The sequence below is a fragment of the Lepisma saccharinum genome, chromosome 11, assembly GCF_977018435.1.
Source record: "Lepisma saccharinum chromosome 11, izLepSacc3.1, whole genome shotgun sequence".
NCBI classification, from domain to species: Eukaryota; Metazoa; Arthropoda; class Insecta; order Zygentoma; family Lepismatidae; genus Lepisma; species Lepisma saccharinum.
The window spans coordinates 57,848,820-57,864,038 of NC_139239.1; the positions used below are offsets into that span (position 1 = coordinate 57,848,820).

Consider the following 15,219-nt stretch of genomic DNA (forward strand, 5'->3'; position numbering starts at 1 on the left):
CCATCAGCTTGCTTTTTGCCCTAGAGTGCATATTGTAATGTAATGTGGAACACAATTAGATTTCTTATTTAGCAAATTGCAAACTAGTGCCAATACTGTGCATATAACTTAATAAGTTTAATTTTGGTTCTTCTTAGTTGAAGAGTGGAACTTCAATTTTACATTTTTTCACATTGTAAGTCTTTGTGACCTCAGTAAAATAATATATTATAAGTTTTTCTGTCACCAGATAAACGTAAAAATGGACCCTGTACAGATAAAATTGTATTTTCTGAATAAAATACATAATTATTCACCATATATTTAGAAAGTGCACATTGATTAATTTGTAACAGGTAACATTTTGCGAACTTTTGTTTGCATCATGTTAGTTTTAAAATAATCAATGTGCTGTTTATAGGGAATAATAATGTATTTTCAAACACAAGATGTAAGAGAGAAAGAATGAGCAGAACCTCAATTTTAAGTTTTCCGTGGGGCACCAGGAAATTCAATATATAAAATCAGGTAATGTAAAATTTAGATTCCACGCACACTTGTACGAAAATGTACCATACATCTACATGGAGTTAAAATTAGGAACAATACATTGAGAGAATTCCCTACAATGACTGGAAATGTAAGAACTCAGAACTAATGGTCATCTCTCTGCATGTTCAGAATCCTTAGAAATTATGGCTGTAGTCCTAGCACTTTTCATCCGATTCTCACATTTGAAAAACAAGTTTCTTCTTTTAAAAAAGCACATGCATACACACAGGTCTCTGATGAAAAAAAAAAATCAACTTTTAGGTTTAAATCGATAATTTTGAAATATTTATTTTTAAAAATTTTAGGAATAACACACTATAATATTAACATACATAATAACCATTTTATTAGCCCATTACAAAACAAAAACCTTAGCAAACATTTATCAATTTATATTTAATCAGAATTAAGAAACATGTAACGAAAAGATCTGTATAAGGCATTACTGTACACAACATTTTTTTTTCTCTCCAAATAGTACAAATCATTAAATTAGAAACTTCACTCATTCTATTCTTATATTAGTCAAAGTGTGCATGATTACATTCAGCTTAACTCAGTCACAATGCCATTCACTAGAAATAGTCCTAGTCTATATTTTTCAACAGACAAGTTGAATTCTTAATGCTATGAATGTTTAGCCTTGATATATTTTTTTCAGTAGTCACGAATGTAGAACTTACATGTTGGCTAAAGCTTCAGTAACTTAGGTTTCAAACTCAAAACCACACAGACAGAACACCAAGTTTTTTGTCTTTTTAAAATTGTTTTATTTGAAAGTATTCTCATTCACTAATTAGAACTCTCACACTATGTACGGTTGCATGTTGAAAACCCTTGACCAGAAATCAACAGTCCAAAGTGAAATGTATTTTTAACAGCCAAAAAAAAGTTGGGTTCACTTCTCGAAATTACTTTAAAATATAGCAGCTTTTGACACAGCAAACGTGATTCTTTATTATCCAGTTCATCTTTAGTTCTCTTAAACATCTGCAGTATTGCAACACTTCAGTCACATGATGCAAAGAAACAATCACCCTGTTTCTTTGCTTTGTTGAAGAAACCAGTCAGCAGCCAGTGCTCTGCATCCAGTAGTTCGTAACAAATTATGCAATGCCAACTGGATGGCTGCTGCATCAAAAGCTGGATTTCATGTTATGCCAATATTTGATCAATCGATGTATTGAGCTAGCCATCGAAAGCCTTCTCCATAACCTTGTCTCTTCAAAACAGAGCACATGAACAATTCGAGGGGGCGTCCTGGGAGCTCTGATCTTGGTACTTTACCCTGCAAGCAAGGAAAATTGGTTAGTTACACAATGCAAAAGTATCAGGTGTCTATAAAGGTTGTTTACAATTTCGCAATTTAAGAATATGACTAACTGACACAAGTACTATTGTTTATGCAATACGCCAACTCAAAGGTTGGTTGACTTTATTATTATTATACAGCCCACTTGGACATGCAATATTGTTGTACATACAGCACCGAATTGATACTCCTGCCCCTATTTGATAACTGATTGGCTGAGATGTAATTGACACCTTCTAGGTCCTGACATTACACACATGCACTTTTTATGTGATGGAATACCAAACTCCTGTGCATGACTAAAGAAAGTTTAGAAGCACTTTGAGGTTGGAGCCCTCCACTAGAAGTGGCCAACATTTCGAAGACCTCATATCTTTTTCTAGACCCTCAGGACATTACTTGTTCACACTGTAGCATTCTCACAAATGTATTCAAAATGTTAACTAAATGTCACTAGTTTGTTATAAAAGAAGGACAAATATAAGAGATGGAACCAAGTTAATACATGAATGACGAATAGGGTGACCACTTCTGTATGATCTCCTGTATTAGAGCTAACTTTTTGTATCTTCCTGGCTCCCATATTCACATTCTACTTCTCCCACATATTCCATTCACAATCTAGATCATGAAACTTAAATCCATTTTGCGAGTTTAGCGAACCATACAAAATTTCAAGTTGACTGCACGATCTTTGGCAGGCAGGTGGATGTAAAGTCATATCTTGCAATAGTCGATTTGATGCTTAGTTCTGCAGCAGCAGTGGACAAATTAATATGGTTTAGGACTAAGAAACATGCAAATTTGTAAATTTTAAATCTCTATTGTGATCTTATATAAAATTAATTGTGTTGTTTAATATTATCCATTCCATAAACCTTTGCTGGAGCGACACCGGACCACTAAAAATGCTCAGAATTTGTCACGACTAAATCTCTCATAAATTCAATGCTGAAAGTTGGAAATCTCCCTTAAATTCATGGCCAAACGTTGGTCACCCTAACGACAAACACAAGTAGATCCCTCCTGCATCACAACAGGTTTAGTGGAAGGAATGGTGCACTACTTTCCCAGCCTAACAACAGTTGTCCATCGGAACCTTTGTGGCATGGCTCCCAGACTTCAACTTCGCTGAATCTCTACCACCATTGTTCATTGTTCCTACTAAACTGCTCTGATCCACCATTGCTACAAGCATTTAATCCCCCAAAATCTTTCACCTACGTCAATAAGAATCATTAGTCTTAAAGAGGGCACCATTCTCAGAATCAGGTCAGTTGCTTACGTCTAAGTGTATCTATATTATGAATAAGGTGCACATTCAGCAAATTTTACTACCTGTGCATGATATAATTGAATGACCACAATAACCAACACCATTGTCATTGTTGGCAGTACGTGCTGGTCAACCATGAACAGCACTGGAATACGGTGGAATCACGATTTTACATTTTTCAGGGGACCAAGCAGAAAAAAAATAAAATGCAGGAAAATCTAAAATCGGGGAAAGTTTTGCAACATTTTGCTATGTTGGGACCATCAAGCTTTAATGTATAATGTGGGAAAATTTAAAATCCGGGAATGTAAAATCGAGGTTCCACTGTACTTATTTGATGCAGTATGTGTCACTAAATACCACATAATATACAACCTCTGACAATAAAGTTCGGTGAATGATCCTGAATATCGAAAGTAGACGAATTCTTAATGAAACCTACCTTACTGTCCTTCGAAGTAGTCCCCTCCCATGGCTATGCACCGTTGAGAACGGCTGTACATGTCCTGGAAACTTTTAGAAAAGTCTTCTTTCGGGATGGTATTCAAGACCCTCGTCACGTTCCGTTGGATGTCCGGAATATCCTCAAATCTCTGACCTTTCAAAGCGATTTTGAGACATGGGAAGAGAAAGAAATCTGGACGATTCAGATCCAAATTTCTTGCAATGCATTGCTACAGAGGATGAGAGCTGGTGTGTGAGGTACGACCCTGAAACAAAATGCCAAAGCATGGAATTGCGTTCTCCTGCATCACCCCGTCGGAAGAAGGCCAAGGCGGAAAAATTGTTGTTCCCTCCCGCAGGAATTCCTTGTGGATCATGCCATCACTGTCAAAGAAAGTGATAAGCATCGTCTTGATGCGTGATTTTTACGCCTTGACCTTCTTCCGACGGGGTGATGCAGAAGAATGCCATTCCATGCTTTGGCATTTCGTTTCAGGTTTTACGCCTTGACCTTCTTCCGACGGGGTGATGCAGGAGAACGCCATTCCATGCTTTGGCATTTCGTTTCAGGGTCGTACCTCACACACCAGCTCTCATCCTCTGTAGCAATGCATTGCAAGAAATTTGGATCTGAATCCTCGATTTCTTTCTCTTTCCACGCCTCAAAATCACTTTGAAAGGTCAGAGATTTGAGGATATTCCGGACATCCAACGGAATGTGACGAGGGTCTTGAATACCATCCCGAAAGAAGACTTTTCTAAAAGTTTCCAGGACATGTACAGCTGTTCTCAACGGTGCATAGCCATGGGAGGGGACTACTTCGAAGGACAGTAAGGTGGATTTCATTAAGAATTCGTCTACTTTCGATTTTCAGGATCATTCACCGAACTTTATTGTCAGAGGTTGTATTAAAAAAAAATGCATTATTAAACAGTCCAGCTGTAAAGAACTTTCATAGACACACTACCTGCATGAATAAACTTCATTTACTATTTGTCAGCAATAAGATGTTAACACAATTCCAAATGGACTGTAGACTTATTAACTCCCAGCTCTATAACGTCAATATTTCCATTTCAACTACCAGGCTTACAATGAAACAGCAATTTGAAATTCACTTTCAGAGTAATAAAATAACATTAAATAAACTGCATTAGCTTCAATAGTAAGTGCAGTTAATACTTAAAACTTGCCTGGAAAACAAAGTCGTCCAGGGAAATGTGTTTTGCTAAATAGGGAGAAAACTTTGTCTAACCCATTTCCTCATAATGGGAAGAAAATAAAATTAGGATATTGGCAGGGTGTAATGCATAGTTGCACACTGGTATTGCATCATCAAACTCCATGTTCCTTTTTTTGATTTGCCGGTAAGGAAGTAAGTGGCATTCTGACAAAAAAAAATAGAGAAACATCAAGGGCATTTTTCACGCTGGGGACATTTGGAAATGGCACAGTGAAACATTTATGTAAATGTAGACAAACATTAGATGGTGTTTCAGATTTAGACTGACCACTTCTTCAATATCACATAAATACCTCATTACTAACATTTTATGATTTTGTGCACAAACATTTTGTATACTATGCATCTTTCAAGAACACTACAAGAGCTCACGAGTTGATTGATTTATTTTGGGTCATTTTATGATTGATTCAGGTTATTTTACTTTGCTTTTCTGCCAATTTTGGCTCATTGCAAAGATGAAGATGATGTGATTGAATTGATGAAGTGACACTCACAAAGAACACCAGGCCTCCTGGTGCATCTTCACACTGTGCTAACCACTTCCCAACACAGGTTGGCTCATGAATCGAGAATATGCAGCTAAAATAACACTATAAACACGATTACTGTATTCCTCCTTACCTTCCCTGTTGTCTGTCCATACAGTGCAAAAACATTTCGAAGTTCATCCTCTGAAGCCGCACCTGGACGATCTATTTTGTTACCGAGAATTAAAACAGGGCAGTTACTCAGCTGCTCATCTGTTAGCAGAGAGTCCAATTCTGCTTTGCTTTCAACAAATCTTCCACGATCACATGCATCAATGAGAAATACAATTGCATCTACAGCTGGGAAGTAGTCTTTCCAAACTCGTCGGGCTGAAAGTGTAAATGTAGTTGACTATATTACATTATATTAGCACTAAAAATTATAACATTCAAAATGTTGTGTTATGTCACTTTCACAGATTACTGTCTCAGTAATATTTATTATAATACCAAAAGAAGTATAATATGTCATGGGTCCTGTACATTTATTAAAAACAACTTTATCATTATAAACACTAAGTTTAAAATCTATCCCCACTGGGTTACAGACTTTGATATACAAAATTTAATTTTTATAGGTACATAAGAACCTGGCATCAATATGCAACTAACTACCAGAGCCATGTAGAGAACTTTAAACACTGAAAATACCCTGAAGGGCATTGATGCATGTGTATTACACATTAACATACGAGGTGTGGCTGGAAAAAAAACCAGACTGTTGCTACAAAATCTTTTAGTGGTTATTTTGTACAATACGAACATTATCCCCTTCAATGTACTCCCCTGCACTATTGATACACCACTCCATATGAATCTTCCATTTCTGGAAGCAGTGCTGGAAATCATTTTCTGAAACCATGTTCATGACCTCAGTTGCTTTGGTTTTCACAGATTGTATGGTCATAAATCTGGTTTCTTTCAGTGCTGATTTGACCTTTGGGAATAAAAGAAGTCGCACGGGGTGATATCCGGCAAATAGGGTGGATATTCTAACACTGAGATCCCATGTTTGGCCAAAAAAACCTTGACTGACAATGCCGTGTGGACAGAAGCATTGCCCTGATGAAGAATCCATGACCTGCTTTTCCACAAATCAGGTCGTCATCATCTTACTCGCTCACGAAGGGTCGTCAGCACCGTAATTTAATAATGTTGGTTAGTTTGCAATAGCTCGAATACTCAAGGACGATCTTTTCGAATCAATTCACAGACATTTGCAATGTTTGATTCCATTTTTGACGTGCAAGGCCGTCCAGGATGCGAGTTGTCCGCGATCACTTCTCGTCCCTCTTTAAACCTTTGAAACCACTCGAACACTTGCACGCGTGATAATCACTCATCTCCGTATACTTCCTTCAACAAACCATAAGTTTCTGTGGTGGATTTTCAAAGTTTCATAAGAAACTTCAAATTGATATGCTGTTCCACTTTCACACAACATTTTTCCGACGGAGCAAAGATGTACTTCGTTCACAAGCTACAGCGGAACTGAGCACCACGCACCCAGGAAAATCACACATTCGATAGGCAGCATATCACGTTATACACTCATGCACCGCTTGACCTTGACACACTTGTCGACAGCAACATGAATCAGTTTTTTTTCTAGCCACACCTCGTACGTTGACAGTGCACATAATATATATATATACACACATCAATTGGGCACTGTTTTTATAGAAAGTACTATTATAAAGGGTTTTCCAATAACTGATATGATTTTGAAATGAACTGGCAACTATGCTTCAAATGTTATAACTGTCACTAGTTGTTATTTGTGTTTAGTACTGTGACAATTCATCATGGCTAAATACATGCTTCAAGAATGTTTGGTTATTATCCAAAATTTTATGGAAATAGACATTGTATTGAACTTGGAACGGATCATAATTTTGGGCAAAAAATTATCTTCTCAGATGACGCTCATTTTTAGTTAAGTGGATATTTAACAAAAAAAATTGTAATTTTTGGTGTGAAAACAATCCACAAGAGATTAACGAAAAGCCCTTGCATCTGCAAAAGGCCACTGTATGGTGTGGTTTTATGGCATGGTGGCATCATCGGACCATTTTATTTCCAAAACGAGGTAGGAGATGCAGTTACAGTGACTTGTGAGCGTTACCGATTGATGCTAACAGATTTTTTTGCCCAAATTTCGATGAAATTGATTTGGAAGACATGTGTTTCCAACAGGACGGTGCCACATGTCACACTGCTAATGCCACTATCGATGTATTGCAAGAAGAGTTTGGTGAAAGGATAATTTCAAGAAATGCAACTGTTACTTCCACACCCTGTGTGTCTTCATGAAATGGCGATTCTTTTCTTCTTTCCACACAAGCAGTCACAATTTATTAAGGTATCACTTATGGACCGTAGTGCGCGCGGAGCTGTCATTTTGTTTATTTGTGTGCCAGATGGATGGAATCATTTTTTTTATAGATACAAAGAATTTTATTTCCTAAACAGTATACAAGATATGGTTACATAGAACGATTATTATTTTTATTATTAGTCAAGCTACTTTCGGAGGTATGTGCTTATGCCCTGGTACCTGAAAATTAACCCAGGGCGTCAGTTCCGTGAATTTTTTACGGATTCCCCCGCTTTTATTTGATTCATCCTTGATTTCCATTTTTTTTTTAATTACAATAATTCACTGTGACATTGGCAAGAATGTCCCAGTGTGAAGAACCAAATTTGTTCAGTTTTCCTGAACAAAGTTGGTTTCACATCATTCTACAAGGTAAGAAGATTAAGATAAAGGTTAGAAATAGTAGGAAGTAAATAAGTGTTAGTGTTTAACATTAATATTATTTATGATCACAGATACGAAATTACATAAGTGTGTAATTGGGTGGGTAATGTTTTCTTAGGATAAGTTTTATTGTGTGTTGTGTGCATTAGTGTTGATGGATGAGATGAGGAATGGACATTAACACGATTCTATGAATGTTAAGCAGGGTCTATGTTCTAGTATGTTATGTTTGAGATAGTGAGAGTATTATTGGCTTTGAGATGTACGTATTAATAGTAGGAAGAGATATGAAAGAACGAGTGGTACCTGATGCAAGGAGACTTGCGGGAGACCAGCAAGAGTTGGTCGGACTGGGATGAACATCGGTACGACGGTTGGTACCCGGGACATCATCAGGAAGGGAAGAAGTAGGGAGGGATTTCCTGGGAAGTATCGGGTACATTAGTACGTTCGGTAGTGGAAATATAGAGAATTGTCAAGAATCAGTGAGAGAAGTTTGCAGTGTGTTTAGTAACGAGAATAAAGAAAGGGGTGTAAGATTACAATTAAAGAAAGAAACGAAAAAGAAGAATCTTGGTTAAATTCGGTTGGTTCCTAGGTCGAGTCCTTGCAGTGTTATCCTTTGCCTTTCTCCGGGGAGACGTAACCTTTTTTCGTTTTGGCGTATCACTGTCTTCTGTATTAGTGTCTCCTTCTTGATGTTCCTGTGGGAGGTTCTGCTTCATTATCCTCTTGGTGATCTTAGTCCTAAGGAGGGATGTCCTGTTGTTGAGTTTGTTGAAGGTGGATTCTCTAAAAAAAATAATTCAACTTGTATCGCCTTTTTATCCGATTTCCACAAGTGACCCCCGCATTTTAACAACAGATTCGTGATTAGAAGGCCAAATTTAGTTAGTATACCAAATATTAACGAAATTGAATACATTCGGTATATTCTGCATTCGCTCAGAAAGTGCTCCCCTGTGCTTTGCACCATGCCATGAAGGCGTATAGGGGGTGTGGGTTAGGGCCCCACACTTTCTTGATCTCGGTCGAGCTGGGGATGATGTGGTCAGCATCATGCCCCGGGCTGCCTTTACTCCCCAGACTTTCCTCCAGGTACCCACTTTATATGATGCTGGGTGGGTGCCAGAGCCGTTTGAACAGGTTGAAGACCACAATATACAATACACATTTTCTGGAGTGCTTTTAAAATCTTCTTAGTTCCAATTTTGATGTTTTAATGGATATTGCATGCATGTTTTGCCCTTTTTAGTGCATTTAACTTTTTCCCCTATGCATGGCACACCATATATAGTGTACAAGTATGAGTGAAGCTTCTGGTCCTAATAAAGTTGCAGTTTTCTCCCACAAAGAACTGCTTCAGAGTCAAATTTATTTATATTTTCTAGATACCCATATTGTATGTTCGTTCAGTACACAAAACAGAAACATGTTGAAGTCTTCCAGTCCAGTAGTGTTGCGAATGTATGTCCTGAGCATTTGGAGGCAAAAAAGGAGCACTCACAGCTTTCTGAACTTACAGAGACTCTTAAGAAAGTTTTGAACAATTCATACAAATTCAGAAAATTTTCAGTTAAATGATGTTACTCAACTACACACAAAAAAAAGCTTGCTTGATACACATCTCTCTTTAACTTAACATCTGAAAATTTGGGTGGGCAAGTGCCCGCCCCCTCAGTTATGCCTTTATTTGTGATTGCGCTTCCATTAATTTCATCTCATCACCTCTCATTCTCCCTCATCTTTGCTATTAGCCAAAAGTGGCAAAAAAGCAAAGTAAAATAAAGCAAATCAATCCACCTTCGAGAAGGCAATGATTACATAATAATGTGACATGTACACACAAAAATAGAATTTCGAGTTTCATAGCATTCAGAACTTAACTTTTGCATTGTTTGCAGACCTCAGAAGAGATGGTTTATTGCTTTCTTCACTTAAGTTTTATCTGTTATTGAATTTGCTTCTATGGCAACTCACTATATTAAGTATCATGTGAGTAGTTTGGTAGTTGTCAACATTAGCATTGTAATTTGAGATGGATGAGTTAGCAGCAGGCAATGTCCAACTTTTCTGCAAATTCTAAAGCTCCTGGTGGGGAATAATCTTTGTTTTAACACCTGAGTGTTGACATTACAGACACATTTTGCAAATCGCGCAGGTTTGATACCTGGTGGAGGCACATAGTGGTTCGAATTTCACTTTAAGCTGTAGGCCAAGTTCCGATTATAGACTTTCTGTGCATAAAGTGGACTTAAAACAACAAATCAAATAAACACATGTCTTGTAAATCATGAATCTTAAAGTAATTGATTTACAGTTTATCTAAATTGAATTTAGAACAGTTATAATATATTGCAATAATAGTGTGTTTATAATTAATAATAATAAAGTGATTATTCAGCTTTGTGATCATGTTTAACACTTATATGCAGATGACGGTACTGCTTTATGTGCGAACTACAAATCTGGTGTACTAACCATGGCAGGGGGTACTGTGTAGTAGTTGGTTAGAGCACTGGATCACAAGTCTATATAGGTTCGATTCCTACTACTAGCAAAAATAAATTTCTTCACCTGAAGACGAGAGAAGAGATGCTCTCTCTTCGCTGAGTCACTCATGCTTTGATGATGTTATCACTGGGTGAAGCAACATAGTTGCCAGTCAGCGATTTCATGTAAAGGTGATAATACTGAAGGAAAGCAAGCTGCAGTGTAGTCAAGAGGGATGTCACATGTCATTTCATCATCAACAAACCCCCGTGGCAGACCCAGAAGTTACAGTTGGGAGGGGCGAATTTCAATCAGGTACCTCACCAAGAATTCTAACATAGACTCGCACTGTTTCATATAAACAATATATAGTACTTTGGGCAGGAACCAAGCAGATTTCCATGTTCTCAAGATTAACTTATAAATTATTTTGTAAAATGAGAGATCCTGGCTGGAATAGATGGTTATTGAGTTTGAGTTTTTGTTTTGAGTCCAATTTATGTACCAACAATCTAATTGGGACTGGACTTGCAAGTTCAAGTAGAATCCGAACCAGTTTGGTTGAACCCAGAACTCCCTTCATTACATGGCAAATACATTACAATTACGTCATCTGGGAGGCGTCAAATAGATGGTTATTATTGTATGTTTTTTCGTAACACCTTCCATTGCAATGGTAAACTGAACAATCAGATATGAGGAGTAAAATGAATAAGCAAAGAAAACAAAAATCTTTTCTCCCAATGGATCTTGTGGCTGGATTTCCTTTTGAGGCATATTGCACAGTGGTTTGGGTCCAAATGTAAACTGTAAGTCCATTTCTGATTAGCCTACCACGAGCATAAAGTGGGCTTAAATCAAACTTTAAAACATATTCTCTATTCGGTTAAACTTTGTGTGATAAAAGAACATTTGAGTTCTCAAAAATATTAGGAATAATAATATATCAAAAAACCTGCCAGTTGGGAGGGGTGATCGCCCTCCCCATGGATCCACGCCTGACAAACCCATGGAAAAGTGGGAAAATATAGCACTGACAAGAAGATGGGCTACAAAAAAATTGAGTTTTTGTTGCTGAAACTCTCTTGTTGTGAGGAATAGCAAAGTGAAATTACATTTTCTCAGCTGGCATAAGAACTTGCACAGAAAATCAAATTGTGAACTACTAGGCAATAAGTGTAATAATTTAGAACTTTAGTGGATTGAAGTCTTAAGAAGTTTCATGTGTCAAAAAAGAAACATATACATTGTTAACTAATAATTAATGTTCAACAATACTGTGGGAACAATGTAACAAGAATGAATTACTTGCTATGATATAACAAACATTAGCAGTGCCGACAAGATGGAGAACCTAAATTGCTCGAAAAATATCTTGGGATACCTGAAAAATTATCAAGAACTTCAAGTGTTTTTCTTAGATCCACTTGTAGCCTTCCTTAAAGCAGTACAGGCCAAGTGCAGCAAGTATGATGACAATCAATTGATGTTAGCTGTGAAAGAAAACCTACTACGTTTATTGATCTTGGGAAAAATCAATGTTACAAATGGAAAATACATGCTGGCACGGAACAGTAAGAGGTAAGTCTTCCATCAACTTGCTAATATGTATGCATATCCTACAAATTTTGGTACTCTACAGATTATAGATTATTTTACAGTTCTACTGAACTTAGATATTAACTCTACAGGATAGCCCTCAATGTTCATGTTATCAATTTCAGATGATTTGTAATCTAATTGATTCTTAAACTAATTCCTAATATCTGTAACGTCAGTTGTTTTAAGTCCATTTTATGCACAGATAGCCATGTGAGAGCTGGACTTGCAGCTTAAATTTAGATCAGGATCACTGAAAATTCACAGGAAATAGAACCTGGGACCTACTAAAAGTAGTAACTAGCATGGGAAATTATTATTGTTATTACAAATTCTATGCTAAGAAATTGCATGTTAGGGACCATTTGGTTATTTTTTTAACATCACACATTCTGCCTTTAAGATACCAATGGCAAGGCCACCGAAAGGAGAAAATATTATGAAGGAATAAATAGAATAAGTACCATTCTTGTACTCAATTAGAAATGGAGCAAAATTTTGGAAAACTGAAGTCCAGATTTTGAACCAGAGCATGCTGAATTATTCTAATCAGTGGGGCAGGCTTCATGTAATTTTTTGCAGGGCAAAATTTACAAACTACATATTTAAATTTGAAGAAAACAGGACAGGAAATATCACTACTTCATTCACTGTAGTGCCTCTTTCCGATTTCATGCTTTCTTCAATATTAATTCTATTTACCTTTTCAAAATTGGGATGCTTCTCCCCAACATATGAAAGTAAGTGCTGCAATAAAATTTGCTTTATATGTACATTCTCTGAAAGAATATCAACTTTGTTTGCTCATTTCTTGAAATGAAGTTGTCTGCTGCCTTAGTAATCTGTTCTACTTAGACTGATATAAATCTACGAATGTAAACCAATTGAGAGTAGCTGATAAACAAACATATGTCTTAAAGAATGAATGGATACCAAGTTATTGATATCACCTGAAAATCAATCTGCATTTATTGAGGTATTTTAAGTGTCAGAAAGAGTATTGATATCTCCCCCCCCCCTTAAATGTGTGCTTACACTCTTAATCACTTAGTAAACTGCCATGCGACATTATATTTAGAACATTTGCAAGCATAGTCACTTCTTGGAAGAGTAATCTTCATCTCTATGTGGCATACTATTAGCAATATTTTATTTTTGTAAAGTATTAATGATTTTCCCAGGTTTCCACAAGGAAGAAGAAATAACCCCGCAGCTCCAAGATTCCAGGTTCCTTCATCAGCTATTGAGGAGCATGTCAACGTCCATAATTTACAACACCAGACATTCAGCCCCCCTCAACAATGTGGCAGGTTAACTTCTGCTGAACCAAGCCCTGCAGCTCCTCATGATGTACTATTTTACCACGAGGGCCAATTACCCAACAGTTCTGCATCAGACATACTTCTTCAGAGAAGCAAGAACCTCTCTGCTTCCCAACCTAGAGAAGTTTTGAATGTAAGTCCAGAACAAGTGGCCACCAGTGCTAAGAATTTGTCCCCATTCAAACAGCTACGTCTCGTTCCCAAAGAGGGCATGACTGAAATTCCTCCAGCATGCATGGAACTCTTGAATTGTGGGAATGTGCCTGAACATGCTCACGAAGTAAAAGATGAACACCATGATGAAACCAAGACAGCAAATCAGACTGCAAAAGCTTTGGAACCTGTTGAAGGAAATGCACACGGAGCCTTTTTGCTACAGCATCGAGTGAAACAATGCCGCAACAAAGTGGGAAATCTTTACAAAATAGGAGAAAAGGACTTAATGGCAAATGCTAAAGACATGCCTTGGTTCTTTGTGCCAGAGCTCGAAGGGATCCTGTCTTTGGAGGGAAACACAAAACAGGATTTCTCAAGACGTAATGCCATCTGCATTTCAAGAGAGGAAGCTTTGGAAAACTTTCAAAAGATTGTCACGGCAGAGACTGCACATGAAACATTCAACCATCCACAATCAAGAGACTCATCACCCAACAAACGAATGAAGTACGAGGAGACTGGCAAGATTAAAGCTCATGTTCATCCAGAGTTTGCAAGAAAAAAAATAATGAACAAATATGTCATTTTACAACAAAACCATTTGAAGAAGCAAGCTGATGAAGCAGGGAAACAACTTGCAACAATCAGACCAGTGAAAGTCAACAATGAAGATAACTCTGCCATATGCTCTATTTCAGAGTACAAATTGAAGAATCATCCTGGAGAATGCCTTGAGAATCAGCACAAGTATGGTGAAGTATCGGACTCGAAGAAAGAAACTACATACAAAATGCACATTCCTTTTCAAAATGGCCAGCTTCAGGAGCAACATAAGATTGATCCACCAGATTTCCAGGTGTGTTTATCCTCAACAGATGAGTGTGGCTTCCAATTTCCACCTTCAAATAACAACCTCAACATCATAACTAAAGCTCGTCACGATGATTACCTCAAAGGACTACAAATGCAGAGAGATCGCTCACCTGTACAGAAGTCACAGATTGATGCTATGCCAGAAACATTTTATCCCTATCCAACAGAATTTCAACATCACCAGATGGATTTGATGCCGCCCTGTTCATTCTCACACCTTTGCGGTTCTTCGTAGTTAACAGTTTTGACCACAAGCACAGACACTAACTGTGCAACTAAGTAACAGAAGTTTCATTTCTAAATCCATATACTAATGCAATGCATTTATGGTTTCAAATTTGATGAAAACTAAAATTTCAGCAATAAGAACGATTTTTATTGAAGAAATAATTCATATACTGTATCAACATTATTGTATCTATTAATAACGATGTAAAATTCTTCATGTTACCCATCTCTGTAATAAATTTTCAAACTACAATCACAGAAGAAAATTCAAAAGCAAAATGAGTTCATGTTTTATTGCAATCTACTTCAAACCAATGTAAAAGCATTAATATTGTCGCGAAAATTAATTTTAACCAACCTGAACCATTCTTATATATGTAAAACTTTTGACATTTTTCTCAAAACTGTGAAACACCAAAAATATTAGTTTGTTGAAGAAAGATTACATTC

General features: G+C 37.0%; 2 protein-coding genes across 2 annotated transcripts in view; one reads left to right on the forward strand and one right to left on the reverse strand.

Annotated features, from left to right (window-relative positions):
* Positions 1 to 854: 854 nt before the first annotated feature.
* Sar1 (Secretion-associated Ras-related 1) overlaps positions 855 to 15,219 on the reverse strand; it is a 29,169-nt gene continuing 14,804 nt past the window's right edge. The window contains exons 5-6 of the mRNA XM_083131157.1: positions 5,432 to 5,667; positions 855 to 1,819 (exon numbers count right to left, since the gene is read on the reverse strand). Coding sequence (XP_082987283.1) covers positions 1,703 to 1,819; positions 5,432 to 5,667 — 353 coding nt within the window. The 3' untranslated portion in view covers positions 855 to 1,702. The remainder of the gene's footprint in view (positions 1,820 to 5,431; positions 5,668 to 15,219) is intronic.
* LOC145994829 (uncharacterized) lies at positions 11,894 to 15,142 on the forward strand. Its single transcript, XM_083131156.1, has 2 exons — positions 11,894 to 12,172; positions 13,372 to 15,142. The coding sequence occupies exons 1-2, from the start codon at positions 11,937 to 11,939 to the stop codon at positions 14,774 to 14,776; spliced, it is 1,641 nt and encodes a 546-aa protein (XP_082987282.1). The 5' UTR covers positions 11,894 to 11,936; the 3' UTR covers positions 14,777 to 15,142.

What these genes read in the sequence shown, in the direction of transcription:
- LOC145994829 (XM_083131156.1), top strand. Translation starts at nt 11,937, where the DNA reads ATGGAGAACCTAAATTGCTCGAAAAATATCTTGGGATACCTGAAAAAT. An exon ending in CTGGCACGGAACAGTAAGAG is followed by an intron (nt 12,173 to 13,371) that starts GTAAGTCTTCCA and finishes TGATTTTCCCAG; the next exon opens with GTTTCCACAAGGAAGAAGAA.